The sequence below is a fragment of the Microtus pennsylvanicus genome, chromosome 2, assembly GCF_037038515.1.
Source record: "Microtus pennsylvanicus isolate mMicPen1 chromosome 2, mMicPen1.hap1, whole genome shotgun sequence".
Taxonomy (NCBI): domain Eukaryota; kingdom Metazoa; phylum Chordata; class Mammalia; order Rodentia; family Cricetidae; genus Microtus; species Microtus pennsylvanicus.
In genome coordinates, this window is record NC_134580.1 from 141,713,549 (window position 1) to 141,734,842 (window position 21,294).

Genomic DNA, 21,294 nt, shown 5'->3' on the forward strand with positions numbered 1-21,294 from the left:
ACAGTTGTCAGTATTTAGGGTATATGTTCTATCCAGAATTATTTATGTGCTAAGTAATTGAAATTTTTTTTAGATCACAAGTTAAGACTGTTATTTAAAATATTAGCAGGTTTTGTTTTTCTTGCTAGTATTTTATTCCACAAGCAATGAATAGTGTAGTCCGTCCGTCCTTCCTTCCTTCCTGCCTGCCTGCCTGCCTGCATAGTCCTTTGAGGCAGGGACTCTCTGAAGCTGAAGCTCTTATTTTCTTGGTTAGGCAGGAAGCCTGCATCTCTAGCAAGCCTCATCTTGCCCCTAACAAAGCCAGGGTTTCAGGCATGGGCAGGTCACCGAGCTTGTTAATGGCTGCTGAGGTCCAAACTCTGGTCCTCATGATTGCATGGCATCTCTCCAGCCTTAAACTTTCTTTAGAAAATTCAACTAATGGGGCTGGTAAGAGAGTTCAGTTGGTAAAGTGCTTGCCTGGAAAACGTGAAGACAGAGTCTGATCCCCATAGCTCATGCACAGATCTGATCATGATGGCACACATTATAACCCCAGTGTGCTGTGGAGGCAGAGACAGGCGGATTCCTGGAATTTGCTATTCAGCTAGTCTAGCCCAGTTAGTGAGCCCCAGGCTAGTGAGAGACCCAAAGCCAGGTGAATGGCATTTCTGAGAATGATATTCTAGTTGTCCTCTGGCATTCACAGGTGTGCACATACGCACATATTTATGCATGCACACAGAGACAGTTTTAAAAAGATACAGATAGCCCTTTGCACTTAGGAAGTCACACAGGTCATACTTGAATGCTTACCGTGATGACACTATTAGAGACGACTAGGGCTTTTGAAGTACCATTAGCACATGTCAGCTCTTAATAGTTCCCTGGGTTTGTTTGTAGTAGTGCTGATTGTTAGTGATTCCCAGGCAGCCTCACAGGACTGCCCAGGAGCCCCAGATTGCTCACTGTAAAGTGTGGTAAGGCTCTGTACTCTTCACTTTGGGCCTCTAGGAGCTCAGTCTGAGGAAGAAAGGCCTGGAATGTCTCGTGTCCATTCTGAAGTGCATGGTGGAATGGAGCAAGGATCTGTACGTGAACCCCAACCACCAGGCCACCCTGGGTAAGTGAGCAATGTGTGCGACTCCTCCTTTCAGATGCAGCTCACCAGGGTAGGGACAAGTCGAATGACTTGGGATTGTAGTAGACAGTTATTGTGTTTCCTAAATTCCTGCAGTTACTGTAAAGCTCGTGCTTTTTAATACATGTGGGGTGTTCGTTCACTTTTCCTGTAGCTGTGCTAAGGTGCTCCAACAACAGCATAGAAGAAAGAAAGGGCTTTGCTTCTTTTGGTGCAAGAGACTGAGCATAGAGCCTCATGTATGCTAGTAAGGGGATTTACCACTGAGCTGCTCAGCCAAAAGGATTGATTTTATTTTATTTATTTAAGGATTTGCTTTTGTTTCCTATGTATGTGTGTCATATGTGTGTGAGTGCCTGAGGAGGCCACATTTCCTGAACTGGAGTGAGTTATTTGATGTGAGACTCCAACCTGGGCCCTCTGGAAGAGCAGGAAGTGCTCTTAACTGCTGAGCATCTCTGCAGCCCTACTTTAAAACAAGTGTGTGTGTGTATGTGTGTGTGTGTCTGTGTCTGTGTCTGTGTCTGTGAATGAATTTGTGCACACAAGTGTGGGTACCCAAGAAGGCCAAAAGAGGGTGTCAAATCTGTGGAGCTAGAGTTTCATGGAGACATTGCAGGCTTCTTCTTCTGTGCCATGACCTGGCCCTACCTGGACCTCCGTTCCTGACTCATTCCTGCCACCACCCTGAGTCAGGCCTGGTTCCAGAGAATTTCACTGAGTCTTCTTGTTCTCTACTAATTGTCCATGTTTGCGTAGACACCATACTACTGAATTATATAGAGTGATGGAAGTTTGGATTTTGGTAAGGCAAGTCCTTACGTTTATTATTAAGTGTCTTGCTTTGACATTTTCTTTGCTTGTGAATTTTAGAAGTAGTTTGAGTTCTATGTTAAATAAATTTCTGTGTGATACTGAGGAAAGTATTTAAGTGATAGGCTTGGCATCTTTGCCCCTTAGAATGCAAACCTGTGGTATATCTGAGGAATGGGCACCAAAGCTGGAGCTTGCTCAGCTACATCTATTCTATCTGCTTAATTGGTTTTGTTTGCTTTTATGTCACTGCAGGTCAGGAGAGGCTCCCAGATCAGGAAATGGGAGACGGAAAAGGCCTTGACATGGCAAGACGGTGCAGTGTGACATCAGTGGAATCCACAGTGTCCTCAGGGACTCAGACAACCATTCAGGATGACCCAGAGCAGTTTGAGGTTATCAAACAACAGAAGGAAATCATTGAGCATGGCATCGAGCTGTGAGTGTGGCTGCTGGGCTGTACCATCTCTCAGGGCTTTTGACAAAGCTACATTTTCTCTAGGACCTGTAGGTAGAAGTTTCTGTCCCATCAGCAACTCCCAAATAAACACATTGAGACTTAATATTGCTTATAAATGCTCAGTCAGTAGCTCAGGCTTATTACTAACTAGCTCTTATATTTTTAAGTTAATCCATAGTCCTTATTTATGCTCTGCCACGTGGCAGTATCTTTTCTTGGTGCATCATGCCCATCTTATTCTCTCTGCATCTGGCTGGCAACTCTTCTGACTCTACCTTTTTCCTTCCCATCATCCTTAGTTTGGTCATCCCACCTATACTAGGCTACTATCCAGTCAGTGTTTTATTATACCAATTTAAGTGATAAATTGTGTTCAAGGGGATTATTCCACAGCAAGGAACTGGAGGCTGACTTTTGCAGGGGAAATACCTGTGACGAGGGCTCTGCATGGCTACTAGGCGTGGAGAGAGCATAGGGGTGTGAAAGGAGGAGACTCGCTTTGTACAGAGCAGCTTTGTGCGGCTCAGGAGGCCTTTTTTTGCCTTTTCTGACAACAAGAAAAAAAAACACTTTAGAAAACATCCACGCATAGTGACTGAGGCCTGTAATCCTAGTCTTTGAGAGGCTGAGGCAGGAGGATAGCCTTGAGTTGAGATTAGGCTACATTATAAACTCTGAGAAAACAAAACCACCAAAAACTAAATGGACTGGAGAGATGACTCATTGGTTAAGAGCACTAGCTGTTCTTCCAAATGACCTAGGTTCAGTGTTCAACACTTAGTTGATAGCTCACACACAGCCTTCTGTTAACTCATCCCAGAGGGTCTGATGCCCTCTTCTGGCCTCTGAGGAACACGACCACGCACGTGGCTTGTAGACATACATTCAGGCAAAATGCGCATATGCATAAAATAACAATAAATGCAATCTAAAAAAAAATTTAAAAATAAAACAAAAAGTATCTGGAAGAAGCCACTGTCTATTCCCTGAGCAGAAAACTCAGTGTTCACTGTGTTTTCTTTAGCTGTGTGTAGGTTTTTCTGAACCATTTGTAATTTGTAGCCATCACCATACTTGAACACACATGTTTGAAACTTAAGGACATTCTACACATTATGGTGACCCATCCTTGTGATAATTGCTCAGTCTTTGTTTCTTCCTAGTCTTCTGTGCTATTTACTTTTGAATAATGAGCGAGCTCCCTTTAACAGTTGAAGCGAAGCACTCAAGCTTTGCATGGAAGTGCTGAGTTCTGTGTTTTCCTGCCTCACCATCCCTGGGGTGCTTTGTTTTCCCTATGGCAACTAAAATAACAGTTTTTATGGAGTTCACTGCAGAGAGAACAGTGGTATGGTAGTTGAAAACATGAGCCTCACCCCTCCTCTGCCTCCCTGCCTGTCCTCTTCTGACAGCACACTGGCACACATGGCCTGTTGTTAGGCCCCTGGTCACCATGGTGAAGAGCTCCTTCTGTTCTCTTAGTGCTCTTTGTCATTCTAATCCCTCAGACATGAACACTGTTTCCTCCTCTGAGAGGCATCCCACAGCCATGCTGATTAAAGAAGTCCAATTTTCCCTGTCCTTATCCATTTGTGTCTTCATGGCTTGCCTATTTGTGTTTGTCCCTCTCCCGTGCAAGATTTGGCAAAATGAACTCTTCCATTGATTTTGCCTCTCCTTATTAGAAAGCATAAAGTAACTATCTTGTACCTACTTTGCAAAGGATGGGAGGGCCAAAGCGATAGTTTGAGAACCCATTTTGATATCGGATGACTACGGCAGCATCGGCCATCACACATATATGCTAGAACACACCCTTATCTGAGTCAGAAGTCCCTATATTTACTGCTGTCTCACTAGTGGCTTGAACTTTGTGTTACTACTGTCCTGTCTTCCAGATGGCTCTGTGCCCAGCTCAGTGCCCAGGGTTCTCTTACTGTTAAAGATGGGGAGAGTGACTTAGTTGACAGGCGCTAAGTCTGTAATTGGAGGGTCAAAAACTAAGAGCTGCTAAGGTGGGGTGGTTCACTGTGGTCTCAGTACCCCAGAGTCTTAGACAGGAGGGTTCCCATGGGTTCAAAGCCAGGTTGGATCATACAGTGAGGACCTTGTCTCAAAAAACAAAATATAAGACCAAGTATAGTGATACACACCTTTAATCCCAGCACTCCAAAGGCAGAGACAGGTGGGTTCCTGTGAATTTGAAGCCAGCCTGGACTGCAAAGTGAGATCCTGTCTTTAAAAAAAACCAAAACACTAAACCAAAAGCAGAACAGTGCTGGTGAGATGGCTCAGTGGGTGAGGGTGCTTGACGTCAAACTTGATCGTAAAAGGTTCAGGACCAAGTCCACACTTGATCACATGTGCACACATGCAAATAAGTAATTAATAAATAAATTGAAAAAACTTGATGGTCGAACTTGGGAAAGCTGTGGGACAGTTGCTGTATCCCTGCTAACTTTCTCTCTGCCCCAGAGTTTTAAGTCAGCCACCTGTGTCTTGTCCCCTCTCCTTGTGATACAGCTTCAACAAGAAGCCCAAGCGGGGAATCCAGTTTCTCCAAGAGCAAGGCATGCTGGGGACAGATGTAGAGGACATTGCCCAGTTTCTGCACCAGGAGGAGCGGCTAGATTCTGTAAGTCGAGGCTAGGCACAGCATGTGGCCCTATGGGCTGATGTTGTGTCTCACTGGCTTGTACCTCCAGCTTGACTGGCCCTGAGTGAAAATTGCTTTGTATCCTGGCTCCTGCAGTCGTGCTCTCTCCTGGCACTGCACAGCATTCTCTGATGAGAATGAATGCTACTTTGACCCACAGTTCCTTGTTTGGGGGACAGTGTCCGAGTCCAAAGTGGTCCTTGACTTTTGGAAGTTATTCTTTGGCTGGGTATGTCTCTTGCCCTTCATATGTAAGCTTCCTGTTTCTCCTTCTCTTCCTCTCTCTGACAAGCTGTCGTGCATACGGAAGCAGGGACGATCTTTCCCTGCTTCCCAGCAGTCAGATGCTGTGGACTCTTTAGTGTCTTTGTGTTCCAGCCACCAGCACCACAGCCATCACCCACATTTGACAGTTTCTAGATGTGAATCTATGTATTTCAGACCCAGGTTGGCGAATTTCTGGGTGATAGCACAAGGTTCAACAAGGAGGTGATGTATGCCTATGTGGACCAACTGGACTTCTGTGAAAAAGAATTTGTCTCAGCCTTGAGGACATTCCTGGAAGGCTTCCGCCTGCCTGGGGAAGCGCAGAAGATTGACCGGTTAATGGAGAAGTTTGCTGCTCGATATATAGAATGTAACCAAGGGTGAGTGAGCGCTATGGCAACTACTTCCTCCTTTTTGCACTTTGAGGTTTTGCCCTTGGGGTTTGGGTTTAATTATTGCAGCTCTGCTAAGCAGTATCCCCCAGAAGACTTTGCAACAACCTTATTTATTTCTGTGCTGCAGACAAGAAGGTTAAGTAACTTGCCTGAGATCTTGTAGCTAGCTGGGCGTGCTGACACTGAAGAGGTAGAGGCAAAGGAAGTGAGAGGTGGGGGCGAGCCTAAGCTACCTTGACTTAAAACAAACAAAAACAAGGGATGGTTCAATACCATCATTGAAGGGAGCAGATTACAAAGCTAGGGTAAAGTCTTCTTTCACAACAGCTAGCATGGTGCGGAACGCAGAGGGTTTTTTAATTACATGCTGATAAATAAACTGTGTAACATTATAAAACTTTCCAACAAGTACTTGATTTTATGTCTGGTGTTTTAAATTTTATGTTGTTCATTATTGTACATGTGTGTGCATGATAATATTAGTGTGTGGAGGGGCACGAGTGCCGTGACTGGTGTGGAGGCTAGAGGACAACTTTGGAACCAGTTCACTTCTGCCTTGGTGTGATTTCTGGGAATTGAACTCAGTTCATCAACACTGGTACCTTTACCTGCTGAACTATTAGTTGCTTAATAGTCAGTCACTGTTTTTATAGGAACTAGAGAAACTTTGATACTAACTGGGGTAGAGGCAGAAAGAGAGCTGGAATGTAAGTGTCATATAGCAAAAACGAGGACTAACTAGGGAAGGCAGGGCACCAGCTGGGAGGAGGCAAGCTGCATGGGGAAATATGTATGTACGGAGAAGCTTGGTGAGACCCATTGCTTTGTGTCCTGACCCAAAACATAGGGCTAAGTGTCATTAAGCCCTGCTGTTCGTTCGCTGTGCTGAATCAGTGGCAGGCCTGTGTTATGGATGGGAAACGGAGGCTCTCTGAAAGATTGAGAATCCAGTCCAAAATTAGTCAGCTAAAAACTAGCCAAGCCAAGATGTGCGAATTTGTCTGAGGCCTCATGGGCCTCCCTGCACGAGCAGTGTGAGTGAGTGCACTGTGAGGGAAACGTTTTGATGACGCTTTTGTCCCAGGTCAATTCCATTTTCATATTTATCAGTCCCAATCCTGCCAGTGTGTGACCAACAGGCAGCCTCTGGTCATCTGTGTGTACAGATCAGTTTTTCCATCTTCAGTTCACATGGAATGTGGCTTAGTGTCTACATGGTTTTGCCTTTCTTTCCTTGCCTAACACAAAAATGTCAGACCTCAGGCATATGCTTTAAAACAATATAAATATTTTGCTTTGTGTTTCTGCTGTTAAGTACCACAATGGGTAATGGAATCAATAAATAATAACTAAGAAAGAATTCGTGTGATGCTCTTGTGCCATAAGTAATGCTCTTCAGTGGAGGCCCAAGAAGCTCCTAGCATACAAAGGACACAGTCGTTCATCCCAGCACAGTCCCTAGCAGGCTTGGTATCTGCAGGCATCTCCTGGCAGCCTGCGCCTGTTTGCCTGCACTCTCGCCCACAGTGCTCCTTAAAGCTTTTTTTTTTTAAATTACTTTAGCCAGGCCAGTGGTGGTGCACACCTTTAATCCCAGCACTTGGGAGGCAGGGGCAGGTGAATCTCTGTGAGTTTGAGGCCAGCCTGGTCTACAAGAGCTAGCTCCACAGAGAAGCCCTGTCTCAAAAAACTAAAAAAAGAAAAAATTTACATGAAGCTGTTTAGCTCCATTTGTACGCTGGACTGTTAACTCCTGTGTGGTGATAATTCCTGTTCAGAAGACTCTTCCCTGTTTCCACATCATCTGGTGCAGCAGGCCTGCTTTTGGTGACCAGGTCCCCACTACTGCCATTCTTCCTGCTTGACATCACTGTGGCCGTGCTTCATATCTGGGCTCTTTTCTTCCAGGCAAACCCTGTTTGCTAGTGCTGACACTGCGTACGTCCTGGCATATTCCATTATTATGCTAACTACGGATTTGCACAGCCCTCAGGTAAAATGCCTTGAGATTCATATATGATAGCCACAGACATGACTGAATTTGTTTGGGTATTTCATTGTTTTAAAAATGTTTTTCTTTTAAAAAAATTAAAAAAAATGTTTTTCTTATTTTTTTAAATTTCAGGTAAAGAATAAAATGACAAAAGAGCAATATATTAAAATGAATCGGGGTATCAATGATAGTAAAGACCTACCAGAGGAGTATCTGTCCAGTATCTACGAAGAAATAGAAGGCAAGAAAATTGCAATGAAGGAGACAAAAGAGCACACAATTGCAACCAAATCTACCAAGCAGAGTAAGGCTTGCCTTCTGCAGACTTGCCCATCAGCACTAACTTTTCTGTCATTAAAGTATAATTGCATTATTTTCCTTGTCCCTTTCCTCCTTCATCCCCTCCTAGGACTCCCCTGCCCCATTCCCTTTGAGATTCATGACCTCTTTTCTGTCAATGTTACATATACATATACATATAAATATACAAATACATAAATACAACCTGCTGAGGCCGTTTAGTGTTGCTTGTAAGTCTGTGATTTCAGAGCTAACCCCTCAGCCTGGGGAAACTAGTTCTCCCCAGATCAGTCCTTAGTTGCTTGTAAGTCTTTGTCTAGGCGTGGGGCTCAGCTCTGCCTTTTGAGTACACCAGAAAGTATAATTAAGTACACTGCGGGTGATAAATTTAATTTGCATATCTAGACACCTGAATGTGATTAAATTAATTATGATTATGTGGTTCTTCATTCTTCCTACATTTGTAATTAGGAACAAGAAGGAATTTAAAATGCATATTCTAAGAGCTAAATTGTCCTCCCCAAAAGTGCTCCACAAAGCTTGAACTCATGATGATTTTGTCAATTGTGGCTGGAACTCTTATTCTCTCTGTGGTGCCGTCAGTCTCTGTGTTTGAAAAGCTCAGGTGCAGTGCCTAGAACACGGGACCTAGAGCCTAACTACTCCTGCCAAGCTGCAGCTCTGTTAGTTCTAAGCCAAGACACCTAACCAGTCATCCTCATCATCCCCATCTGTAAAATGGGGATATATGTAACAGGCTTACAAACTGATTGGGAGACTCGTGAGTTAATCATTAATACTTGAGGCAGTTCCTGGCACATGGCAAGCACTCTGTATGTGCTCTTACTTCTTTGCAGACGTAGCTAGTGAAAAGCAGCGGCGACTACTGTACAATATGGAAATGGAACAGATGGCTAAAACGGCCAAAGCTCTAATGGAGGCCGTGAGCCATGCCAAAGCTCCATTTACCAGTGCCACACACTTGGACCATGTCCGGCCAATGTTCAAAGTGAGTATCCTAGGAAACTGGCATGTTGCCAGGCCTAATTCTACACTTGGTCTGCTCTAAATTAGCTGGCAAGACCATAGTGGGGGAGAATGGAGAGGAAAACTGGGGTGCTTCAACAGGGAGTCCCTTCTGCAAATGCCAGCACAGCCATGTCCTCTGCTCTCTACCATCTGGGTTTGAATCCTGGCTTTGCTACTTTGTAGCCATGTGGCTGGCCTTGGTCAGGTCTGTCACTCTCCATCTTTTAACTGTTTGGATGGTTTGATGGGGATTGAGCAAATTAATAATTGTTCAGGCACATGACATTATGAAAGGACTGTTTTGGGTATTTTGTTTTGTTTTGTTTTGTTGAGACAGAGTTTCTTTGTGTAACCATGGCTGTCCTTACAAAACTAGCTGTGTAGACCAAGCTGTCCTTGAACTCACAGAGATCGCCTGCCTCTGTCTCCCAAATGCTGGGATTAAAGACGTGTGCCAGCACCACCCAGCAGGACCATTTCGTTTTTAAGATTACCTTTATTGTGTGCATGCACACCATAGAGTTTAGGGAGGTGAGAGGAGTGAGTGCTTTTCTTTCATCATGTGGGTTCCAGGGGTTGAAATCAGGCTGTCAGGTTTGGAGGCAAGTATGAGTGCCCTTACTCACTAAGCCCTCTCCCCAGCCATAAAAGGCCAGTTTTCATGTGAGCTCACCCTATTGGCTTCAGGGTTAGTTTATCAGGTAAGAACAGGTGGAAGAAAAGAGCAGTTGTTCTCTACTCTCAAATGTTTAGAAAACACACATACACAAATAGTGTAATTTTTAAAATGCATTTGCCTCAGCCTGACTTTGAAGGTCAGAGCACAGCTTGCTGGCATCAGTCTATTTCCACCATGTGAGTCCTTGGGTTGAGCTTGTGTCTTCTGCTGGGCAGAAGCTTCTTTACCCATGGAGCTTACCTTGCAACATCTTTTTTCCCCACACTATGTAGCCTTGACTGGCCTGGAGGTTGTTAAGTAGACCAGTAGACCAGGCTGGCCTCTGACTACAGAGATCCACTAAATTTGATCAGGTTTGAAGGCGTGTACACCTAGTCCAGCCCACTTACATGCTTTGGTGTACACACCATTCTGATCGCTAATGTCTATGGAGAGAACTGATTCCGGGGGACTAGAGAGATGGCTCAGCCAATAAGTGCACAGGCTGCTCTTGCAGACGGCCAGTCCACTCCTAGCAGCTATTCAGAACTCCAGTTTCATGGGAATCTGACAATGTTTGTTAAATAGTACATTCATTTATAGTGATCACAGTTCATAAGCAGTTTTTATATTGCAAATGGAATAGATTGAAGTCAAAGTTAGAGTGAACATGGCGTCTTGGCTATTCCTCTGACACAATGGACGCTAAGTCATTGGTTCTCAACCTGTGGATCTTGACCCCTTTAGAGGTCAACTGACCTTTTCGCAGGGCTCACATATCAAAGATCCTGCCTATCAGATATTTACAATTTATAGCAGTAGCAAAATTGTAGTTATGAAGTAAGAACAAAAATAATTTTATGGTTTTGGGGTCACTACAACTTGAGGAACTGTGTTAACAGCATTAGAAAGGTTGGGAACCACTATTCTAAGTGCTCCTGCCATACTGAAATTCTGGATGTTATTAAAACTTGCTTCCTTGGCAGCTGGTGTGGACGCCGCTGCTGGCAGCCTATAGCATTGGCCTGCAGAACTGTGATGACACGGAGGTGGCCTCCCTGTGTTTGGAAGGCATCAGGTGTGCAGTCCGCATCGCCTGCATCTTTGGAATGCAGGTGGGTAGAAGTGAATGGGGTTCCAGAGATACCATGGTGTGTTTTTGCAGATTGTAAAAGCTTTGAAACTACCAGGCATTTCCAGTTAACTGTTTTAGCAAACCGCTTATTCATTCCCACTGAGAAACAACTGTGGCTTGGGGGAATACTGTAGGTCCAGATCAAAACTAACTACTCAGCTAGCGATGACAGAGCAGCCTCTTTGTCCACGTGCCGCACTTACATGCCCTGGTGCTTAAGTGTCTGGTTGAGGGCATCGCTCCCTCGTAAAGTGCATGGTGTGATCAGCTGCCTGGAAGCTCTCAGTGTTATTCCAGCATTCCCCCAGCTGCTGCTGCTTTTTATAACCCATTTTTACTATGATTTCCCTATCTCCTACCCTGCTCTGAGGAAGCAGATGGTTGAATACAATATTGATATGAACCTTGTTTGAATCCTGAAACATTGAACAAATCAATGCAGTCTCGAGCTTTTGTACAGTCACACGGTTGGTGTCTGTTCCACACCTTGCTTCTAGGTCAGTAAAAATGTGCCCATTACTTTGTTCTAACAGCTTCAGTATTCTGTCCCCATCCATCTTTCTAGGGATTTTTCTTTTGTATCAAGACCTGAGGTTCTGAAGTTTCAAAGCCCACTCTGGTACTTCTCTAGCCAGGTGATGTTGCCCCTCCAAACTCAGAGGCACTGTTTAGCTCCTCATTTATATCTACCTTACAGAATTGCTGTAAATAATAGCATTTATTTGATAGTCTTGGCATCCAGCAGAGAGATTAGAACACAGTACAGATAGTGTGTGATTTGTCACTGCAAAGAGCTAGTTCTCACTTGTGCTTGTGCACAGAGAGCCTCGGTGGTCCAGTGGTGGAAGCATGCCAGCATGGGATGGCTGGAGGGCTGGTGAGCCAAAAGCCTGCTGTGTACATTTGGGAACAGCAGGAAAGCTCAGTGTGCCAGCCTGCTATGTGAGTGGGTATACTGAGGGTAGAGTCACAGTGCTCTCTGGGCTTCTCTTTCAGCTGGAACGAGATGCCTATGTTCAGGCCCTTGCTCGCTTCTCCCTGCTGACAGCCAGCTCCAGCATCACGGAAATGAAGCAGAAGAACATTGACACCATAAAGACGCTCATCACCGTGGCTCACACTGATGGCAACTACCTTGGCAACTCTTGGCATGAGGTATGCGTCTCTGCCTTTTCTTGGGATAGCTCAGCCTCTTATTTATGTCTTTTCCCCTTCTGCTTAGTTCTGTTGATTAAGTTAATCCTTCCTTTACCTCATGAGTCTAAAAGTTGCCCGTGAGTACAGAGTTTATGCCCTCTTGACACTGATGGCAGGTAACAAAACAATCAGCAGACACGTGGCATAATGACAGACAGCAATGAGTGCAACTTGGGCTGGTGTTGGGGTGGGATCAGGAGAGTTTTAGGAAACTTATTTTGGTGGGGCACATAGCTGATCACAGCTGAAGGAATGGACTGGGAGAAGTACCATTCAAAACATGAAAAACAGAAATGGAAAGACAGGTGGCAAGATGAAGGAACAGTGTGGAAACCAGGGAGGCTGAGTGCAGGGATTAAAGGCACACGCCACCACCACTGGCTGTTTGTTTGCTTTTTAATAGTTAGAAAACAATGGTGTCTAGTAGTGTGCTTTTTTTTTTTCCGAGACAGGGTTTTTCTGTAGCTTTGGAGCCTGTCCTGGCACTAGCTCTTGTAGACCAGGCTGGCCTCGAACTCACAGAGATCCACCTGCCTCTGCCTCCTGAGTGCTGGGATTAAAGGCGTGTGCCACCACCGCCCAGCCTAGTAGTGTGCTTTTAAAACCACAATCATAGTTGTACAGTCAGGACTCTTACTACTGCTTAGCCAGCGATTCTGACTTTAGGGAAGCCATCTGAAGGGCCTATGATTTATTCTTAGTGTGAAAAACTGTGTGTTCCAGGAAACACAGAGACTGAAGACTTAGGCATCCTATTTTTGGCTGTAAAGGCTTCACTTCTCACCCCTTCTTCTTAGATCTTGAAATGCATCAGCCAGCTGGAGCTCGCTCAGCTGATAGGAACTGGGGTGAAGACTCGCTATCTGTCTGGCTCCGGGCGGGAAAGAGAAGGGAGCCTGAAGGGCCACACATTGGCAGGAGAAGAATTCCTGGGTCTTGGCCTCGGTAAGACACCAGGCCCAGCTGGCCAGCACAGATTCACAGGTTAACAGTGATGATGCTCTCCTTGTCACATCAGGATTACCCTGTGTCTGTCCTCTTCCTGTGCAGCTGCAGCCCCAGTGCCTTGGTGTGATTGAGTTGAGTAAAGCATCTGGTTCTCCAGCATGAGTAGGGTGCTTTCATGTTCCTTCTCCACCTGGGGCCTTGCTGGGGCCCCCTGCAGTAAGGGCTTCACTGTTGTCTGTGTCTGTACTAGGGAGAGACTAGATCCTGACTACACTTCATCCATGTTCTTAGAGTAAATGGTTGTTCCCATCTCTGCTATGGATTGAAGGACTCTGGTCAGCTCTGTAATGATTATAATAGTCAAAACGTCAAGCAAATGTGCCAGGCCACATTCTGAGCATCTAGTTTATGTATTTTAGCTTATTTGATCCTCACAATGATCCAATGATATGGGAGCTGCTACCTTCCCTTTGTGTAGAACTGAGAAAACTAAAGCATAGGGGAAGTGACTTGAGCAGAGTCACATGGTAGGGAGGTAGCCGAGGCTGCTGGGTCCAAGTACAGTGGAGAGGCACAGTGCAGTCAGTACAGTTCAAGTTCTGGGGCACAGGTGGTGACAGCAGCTGTCCTTGTTTGCTGTGGAGGATGACTGCAGTGAAATCCTGCTCAGCCCACCAGTGTCCCGCTGTTGTGTGTTCTCAGAGCTCTTGGCTGTTCCTTGCTTGTTTCCTAAGCATTGGGAGCCGGTCTACAAGCAAGAGAGCCATAGCAAGGATGTGTTTTAAACCCCAAATGTAAGCTTTTTACTCCGTCAGCAGTGGAGCGTTTTGTTCTTAGAGTGTTTAACTGGCATTCCTGTTCTCATTTATGTCCTTTGTATTTGCCTGAGGCAAAGGGTGTTTTCTGTTGTTTACTTGCTTTGCTTTTTTGAGGCAGTTTTCCCAAATCCTGCTGCTTGTAGCAGAGGCTGGCCTTGAACTTGTGATCCTTGTGCCTCTCCCTCTTAGTGCTAGGAATACAGGTGTGCCCCACTGTGCTCAGCCTAAATTTTGTGCATTGTATTTTAGGTAATTTGGTGAGTGGTGGTGTTGATAAAAGACAAATGGCCAGCTTCCAGGAGTCTGTTGGTGAAACCAGCTCCCAGAGTGTGGTTGTTGCAGTGGACAGGTAATGCTTTTGTTCTCCATGGACACCATGCAGGACACCACCTGCACCTGGTGTCATTTATTAGCTTCTGGGTGTGGTGAATCCAATCTGTTTAGCTGTTAATGTTTTCTCTCTTCCTTATCTGAGTTCTTGAGAAATTTCAATTTCCCCCCTAGAATTTTTACTGGCTCTACCAGACTGGATGGAAATGCAATAGGTATGTGTCTTACTCTTGTGAGAACTGTATATGCCTCCTGTTGTGATGGTGTGAATGTCTCTCACTGGGCTTCCCATGCGCTGCTGTCTCCAGTTGACTTTGTCCGCTGGCTGTGTGCTGTGTCCATGGATGAGCTGGCCTCCCCTCACCATCCCCGGATGTTCAGCCTGCAGAAGATTGTGGAGATATCTTACTACAACATGAGCCGAATCCGGCTGCAGTGGTCTCGGATATGGCATGTCATTGGAGAGCACTTCAACAAGGTAACTGCTCGCTTCTAAAGAGCTCTTAGCAGCAACTGACAGAAAACAGGAATGGGAAGAGTTGGCTCCATTTGGGGGATTTGCCCTCAATTCATTTTTCCCTGTGAAATCAAGGACAGCTTGATAGGAATAAATGTTGTGCTTATATTTGGATTGGAGTCATGTAAAATGAATTAAAAGTCCACTAGTATGAAGACACTTTCCTATCCGTACCCCTGACTGAACAGTAGCTCACTTGGTAGAGTGATTGTCCATCATGTACAGAGCCCAGGGTCCAGTCCCCAGCACTACACAAATAGGACATGGTGGCGCATGCCTTAATCCAGCATGGAGTTGACCGTCATCCTTGGCTGTATAGCAAGTTGTAGGCCAACCTGGATATAACCCTTTCTTTTTCTTCTTTTCTTTGTTTTAAAGGTCTTTTGAGACAGAGTCTCACTGTGTAGCTCTGGATGTCCTGAAACTCACTATGTAGACCAGGTTGGCCTGCTTCTGCCTCCCAAGTCCTGGAATTAAAGGCATATACCATCCTTTGCAGCCAATTTGCATATATTATTGCCATTCTGTTTTAAAAATAAACTCATATTGAGGACAGGGTAATACCATTATAGTGGCTGGACAAACCTGCTGGTGCTTGGAGGCATGAAATTCTACAGTCCCTTCCTACTGACCATAGCAGAGCCGTGTTCACACACTCTTCAGTGTCAGAACTTCTTATACACAGGCTCCATTGCCACTCCTCTTCCAAAACCTTGTTGGAAAAACTACAGTTTATTGTAAGTCAGAGACAAGCGAAAGACATCTAGAACAAACAGCTGTTTTAAAACAGACGGGTGCTGGAGTAAGCCAGCCATGGCTTCATTTCTCCACTCCAGATTTCATTCTATTCAGAGAACTGGGATATGACTTGGTCTGCAAAGTCCTGCTATGCAAGCATGATCATGCCCCTGAGTTTGATCCCTAGAACCCGCATAAAAGCTGGACTAGGCAGTGCACATTGTATCCCCAGGTAGTGGCAGAGACCAGCTCGTAGAGCTCATTGGCCAGCTGTCCTAGCCCTTGGTGGGCTCAGGATTGGTAAGCAACCTTGTCTGAGGCAATGGGGAAAACAATAGAAGATGTCAACATCTCACCTTCACATGCACTGCACACGACCCTACACACATGTATACATACCACATATATACCAAAAATAAATACTTGAAAGAAAGAACAACCACATGCTGGAGTGCAGTGCACACCTGTAATCCCAGCCCAGGAAAGAGGCTGGAGGCTCGCTGGTCTTTAACTGCGACAGTTGACATGTGACAGGCCTCAGCCAAGAAGTAGCATTCTTTGTCTTTGTAGATGTGCCTCCCAGAGAGTGGGCAGGTAGACTGCCTGCCTTTAATGTAGACCCCACATCCACAACACTTCCACTGAACCTGCTTTTCACTTCCTGTTCTGCTAGGTTGGCTGTAACCCCAATGAAGATGTGGCCATCTTTGCTGTTGATTCACTGAGGCAACTCTCCATGAAGTTTCTGGAGAAAGGAGAATTAGCCAACTTCAGATTTCAGAAGGATTTTCTGAGGCCTTTTGAGCATATAATGAAGAAAAATAGGTAATGTACTTTACTGTAAAGACCCTTGTCACCTTTCCTGTTGCTGTCTGAAAGTCTCTCCCACCACCAACCACATGATGGATTCTTTCTCTTCCTGGTAGTTGATTGAACAACTGCGTAAAAACCTCTTTAATCAACACATAGTCCAAGGGCTTGGAATTAGCTTAGCCCCTGCTTAGAATGTCTGCAGTCCTATTACAATCCCGAACATGCATTCCCCAGCACCACCACATACACACACTGATATATGTACGTGTGCATCTGTGTGTATATGTATAAATATATATGCATACGCATCTCCAGCAAGTTTTAAAAGTCTGTGTGGCAAAAAAAAAAAAAAAGTCAGGAAGTCAGGAATTCTGTTTCCTGGGATTTTGGAATTGGTTAGGTAAGCAGTCAGTCTTTCCTTGCTGTACGTTGCATCTTTACTTTGTGGACTTTCTCTCTGCCTTCTCTGAATGGCTGCCATGTGGTCAGTGAACACAGGCCTTTGCAGCCTGGTCATTGTCAATGAACAAGAAGTCAGAAATAATCCCAACTCTGGTTCCACTGCCCAAATCCTTATAAATCCAGACTTGTCCATTCCATATTTCTACTGGACACCAAGTAGCACTTTTTCCTTGACCTTATGGTTCTGTGATTGCAGGATGGTCAGTTGCTCTAATTCCACAGTGGCATAGGAGGAGAAGCTGAGCCTAATCGAATATGCATTACTGTGTGCTTTAAAACATGGCTTTCAGCTGGGCAATGGTGGCGCACGCCTTTAATCCCAGCACTCGGGAGGCAGAGGCAGGCAGATCTCTGTGAGTTCGAGACCAGCCTGGTCTACAGAGCTAGTTCCAGGACAAGCTCCAAAGCCACAGAAAAACCCTGTCTCAGAAAACAAAAATAGATAGATAGATAGATAGATGGATGGATGGATGGATGGATGGATGGATGGATGGATGGATGAATAAATAAATAAAGCCACAGAGAAACCCTGTCTCGAAAAACAACAATCAATCAATCATGGTTTTCTAATGTGCTGCCTGAAAGGGCAGAATGTGTCTTATCTTCCCACCCTCCCACCTCTTGCCAAGGTCCCCGACCATCCGGGACATGGTGATCCGCTGCATCGCCCAGATGGTGAGCTCCCAAGCTGCCAACATCCGCTCAGGCTGGAAGAACATCTTTGCTGTGTTCCACCAGGCAGCCTCTGACCACGATGGGAACATTGTGGAACTGGCCTTCCAAACCACTGGCCACATTGTCTGTAAGTGTCTCAGTTCCCTTCCCTCTGACATTCCTCTTGAAGTCTAGTAGGTAACCCCTTCTTAACTGTTCATCTTACTGTTATGGGAGCTTCCTTGCTCTAGTTCTGCTGTATTGGAATAAACATGCTGGGCAGGGTTAGAAGCATGTGTTCATCTTCACAACAGCCCAGTAAAGGAGATACAGCCAGTTCTCAACCTTGCAAGTCCCATGTCTGAAGGTACAGACTCACTACAGTGTAGAAAACCCAAGCCACTCAAGACACACTCTGAACTGAGGTAGAACAAGATGGCGCTCTCCTCACGGCAAGCAGGGGTCCTCGCTGCGGTCTGCCAAGTGCAGTTTTCACCTGTTTGTGCTTTCTGTTTTTTGTTTGTTTGTTTGTTTTTTGAGACAGGGTTTCTCTGTGGCTTTGGAGCCTGTCCTGGAACTAGCTCTGTAGACCAGGCTGGTCTCGAACTCACAGAGATCTGCCTGCCTCTGCCTCCTGAGTGCTGGGATTAAAGGCGTGCACCACCACCACCCGGCCTGTTTGTGCTTTCTGTTGGTGCTTTCAGTTTGGAAATGACCTAGAGTATGGTATTGAGCTCTGACTATATACTAATGTGTCTTGTTCTGAAAGACAAGTTTGCTGTAGGCGGGAGTTGCGGTGCTGTTGGTTGTTGGTTCAGTGTTGATACCGTAACAGTACACAAGGCGTCAAGAACAGCTGAAACAAGGCTGGTTGATGAGAACATGACAGGCTCCCAGAAAGCTCCTACTTCCCATGGGAGCAGATATTTAGTGTTTCATGTTGGTGTTCATGGAAATTGTAAACAGAACTACAATGAGTAACCTTTGTTTTTTCCACTTTGTCAAAGAAGAAATTGGGGCACAGAGAAAGAACAGCTGTGAAAAGGCTTCCCCAGAGGTCCTGATTCATGAAGACAGTTGGCTCTGACCTCCATTTCCAAACCCTGCTGCCTTATGTCTCCCCAGCAACCATCTTCCAGCACCACTTCCCCGCAGCCATCGACTCCTTCCAGGATGCTGTGAAGTGCTTGTCGGAGTTTGCCTGCAATGCTGCTTTCCCTGACACCAGCATGGAGGCCATCCGGCTCATCCGCTTCTGTGGGAAATATGTCTCAGAGAGGCCTCGGGTGTGTCTCCCGTCCTTGCTTCTGTGGGAAGAACCAGAGAGTTGTGGGGCCAATACCCTTGCTGTTGACAAAGCCCTTCCCATCAGTGTGTTAGAAAAGTGTGTCCAAGACATGGCATAGTGGTGCACACCTTTAATCCCAGCACTCAGGATGCAAAGGCAGGCTGATCTCTAAGTTCAAAGCCATCCTGGTCTACAGAGTCTGCAAGACCCTGGCTACCTGACCTTGGGCAACTTGTCAGTAAATGGGCACATAGCAAGCACTCAGTAACTAGTAGCCACTGCTATTGAGTATTGTGTCTTGCAGTAATGTTCTGGATGCAAACATTATTCTGGATACTTGGTTAGCAGCCTTTGATCTTTAGCACAGTTCTTTTTTTAAAAATTTATTTATTTATTTATTTGTTAATTATGTATGCAGTGTTCTGTCTGTATGTATATCTGCAGGCCAGAAGAGGGCACTAGACCTCATTACAGATGGTTGCTAGCCACCATGTGGTTGCTGGGAATTGAACTCAGGACTTTTGAAAGAGCAGCCTTTGCTCTTAACCTCTGAACCATCTCTCCAGCCCTTTAGCACAGTTCTTAATATAACACTCTCTGCCCCAGTGCTCTTGTGAGCTTCCTCACTCAGGTTCATAGGTTCATAGGGGACTAACACCTCAAATGGGCAGGTTGATATCTTTCTCAGTCTCTCTGGGACTTCCCTTTAATGCTGCTGAACAGAGAATTTGGGAAAAAGGTTGGCTGGAGCTCAGTCCATGTGTGGTTGCCTTTCTGATCCCTACTGCTTGCTTAGGCTGCATCTGAGAAATGATTTTCATTGCAGGTACTGCAAGAATACACAAGCGATGACATGAATGTGGCTCCTGGTGACAGAGTCTGGGTCAGAGGCTGGTTTCCCATCCTGTTTGAGCTCTCCTGCATCATTAACAGATGCAAGTTAGATGTGCGCACCAGGTAATGGGTCCTCAGGGCAGCTGGACCTTGACGTCATTAAAATAAGTCAGCTTCTTGTCCCTGGCTTGATTCCCTCCCCCATCTTGGTTTTGGTGTTTTCCCCACCGGCTCTCCTTTGCTTTTCCTCCAGAGGACTCACTGTCATGTTTGAGATCATGAAGAGCTATGGCCACACCTTTGCAAAACACTGGTGGCAGGACCTGTTCAGAATCGTGTTTCGGATTTTTGACAACATGAAACTCCCTGAGCAACAGTCAGAGGTGGGTGGAGCTAGGTGATTGCCTACAAGTGGCAAGAAGGCCTGGCCGACCTTCCTGGGGTTGCGTTGCCAAATAGCAGGGGTTTGAAAACACTGAATACTTAAAGTGCTTTGTCAAGTAGACAGATGGATGTCCCTCCTAGACCAGCGTCAGCTAGTCCTGGGAGATCCCTTCCTGGGGAGAGAAAGGAAAGGAGTAACTCATGGTTTTCCCACCTGGCCCTGGACTCTGCCTGCCAGCTCTGCCGGCTCCTGGCTGCTCACCTTTGTTGTTTTGTCCTATCACCTGGTCCCTAAGTACTCACGGTGACATAATAGCTGGGGACAGCATGGACACGACAAGCCCTTCTCCAGTCACACTGTTCTGAGTATGACTGTCATGGTGTTGAACATCTTCCTCAGTGCACATTTGCTCACACGGCTGTTTCTGTAGGTAGTGGTTCTGAGTGAGTGGTGCAGACGGTGTTGAGATGTTGGTACTTACCACTAAAGGATGTTCTAGCTATAGGAATAGTCATCTCACTACAGAGTTTGGTTTTGAAGATTCATCTTTTTTTTTCCCCCAGAAATCAGAGTGGATGACAACCACCTGCAATCACGCACTGTATGCTATTTGTGACGTCTTCACCCAGTTCTACGAGGCTTTGAATGAAGTGCTTCTCACAGATGTGTTTGCACAGCTGCAGTGGTGCGTTAAACAAGGTATTCATTAAGTTGGGGAGGGGGTAACATTCCTCACGGAGCCTAATGAAAAATTAATTTTCTTTCTATGAAAGTATAAATGTAATCCCAAGGGATACTGTGTACAATTTAATCCAATAGTCCCTTCCCAGGTTGTTCTATACAGCACATTTTAGAGATGGATCTCACTGGTTTTGTTCTAAAAGATGAGATGTACGTTTTTGCTTTTGGATTTTATATGATTGTAATTTTTGGTAGTACAATATTTTTTAAAGTATTTTTGGAATCAAAATCAACAGCTTCATCAGTGGACTTTGTGGACATCCTTTCGTTTGAGTAGTTGTGTGTTCATGTTGCTGTATATCAGATAAAGATCATGGATTAGTAAGACCTGGATCTCATTTTGGCCAGGGCAAACTTAATTAAATTCAGGTAAGATTTTTGAAAAGTGATTCCATTTTAAGGTAGGCAGCAAACAGCTATATTATTTTGATGGCAAAAATTGGAATGTTGTTAGTGATTAAATCAGAAACACTATTTTTCTGCATATTCTGCTATTTCCTGTATGTGAGCCAGTTAACTAAAGCAGTAAAACCCTCATCTTCCTCCACCCCTACCAGCAAAACTGATTGGATCACTGTGTTTCTTTAAAAATACATATTTTTACATTTTAAAAATTTTATGTGCATGAGTATTCTACCTACATGTATGTCTGTGTACCAAGTGTGTGCTAAATGTCCATGAAGGCCATGAGAGGAATCCCTTGGGTAGAAATTACAGTAGTTGTGGGCTATCATGTGGAT

At 45.2% G+C, this 21,294-nt stretch overlaps 1 protein-coding gene across 2 annotated transcripts in view; it reads left to right on the forward strand.

Annotated features, from left to right (window-relative positions):
- Window positions 1-21,294, forward strand: part of Arfgef2 (ARF guanine nucleotide exchange factor 2) — an 82,484-nt gene that overhangs the window by 40,638 nt on the left and 20,552 nt on the right. For both annotated transcript variants that reach the window (XM_075963111.1, XM_075963112.1), the window contains exons 13-31: window positions 997-1,105; window positions 2,192-2,375; window positions 4,920-5,031; window positions 5,494-5,699; window positions 7,623-7,707; window positions 7,840-8,011; window positions 8,865-9,016; window positions 10,681-10,809; window positions 11,826-11,984; window positions 12,824-12,971; window positions 14,042-14,141; window positions 14,297-14,337; window positions 14,431-14,600; window positions 16,051-16,202; window positions 17,282-17,454; window positions 18,432-18,592; window positions 19,421-19,551; window positions 19,682-19,811; window positions 20,377-20,512. In XM_075963111.1, the coding sequence (XP_075819226.1) occupies window positions 997-1,105; window positions 2,192-2,375; window positions 4,920-5,031; window positions 5,494-5,699; window positions 7,623-7,707; window positions 7,840-8,011; window positions 8,865-9,016; window positions 10,681-10,809; window positions 11,826-11,984; window positions 12,824-12,971; window positions 14,042-14,141; window positions 14,297-14,337; window positions 14,431-14,600; window positions 16,051-16,202; window positions 17,282-17,454; window positions 18,432-18,592; window positions 19,421-19,551; window positions 19,682-19,811; window positions 20,377-20,512 (2,650 nt within the window). The remainder of the gene's footprint in view (window positions 1-996; window positions 1,106-2,191; window positions 2,376-4,919; window positions 5,032-5,493; window positions 5,700-7,622; window positions 7,708-7,839; window positions 8,012-8,864; window positions 9,017-10,680; window positions 10,810-11,825; window positions 11,985-12,823; window positions 12,972-14,041; window positions 14,142-14,296; window positions 14,338-14,430; window positions 14,601-16,050; window positions 16,203-17,281; window positions 17,455-18,431; window positions 18,593-19,420; window positions 19,552-19,681; window positions 19,812-20,376; window positions 20,513-21,294) is intronic.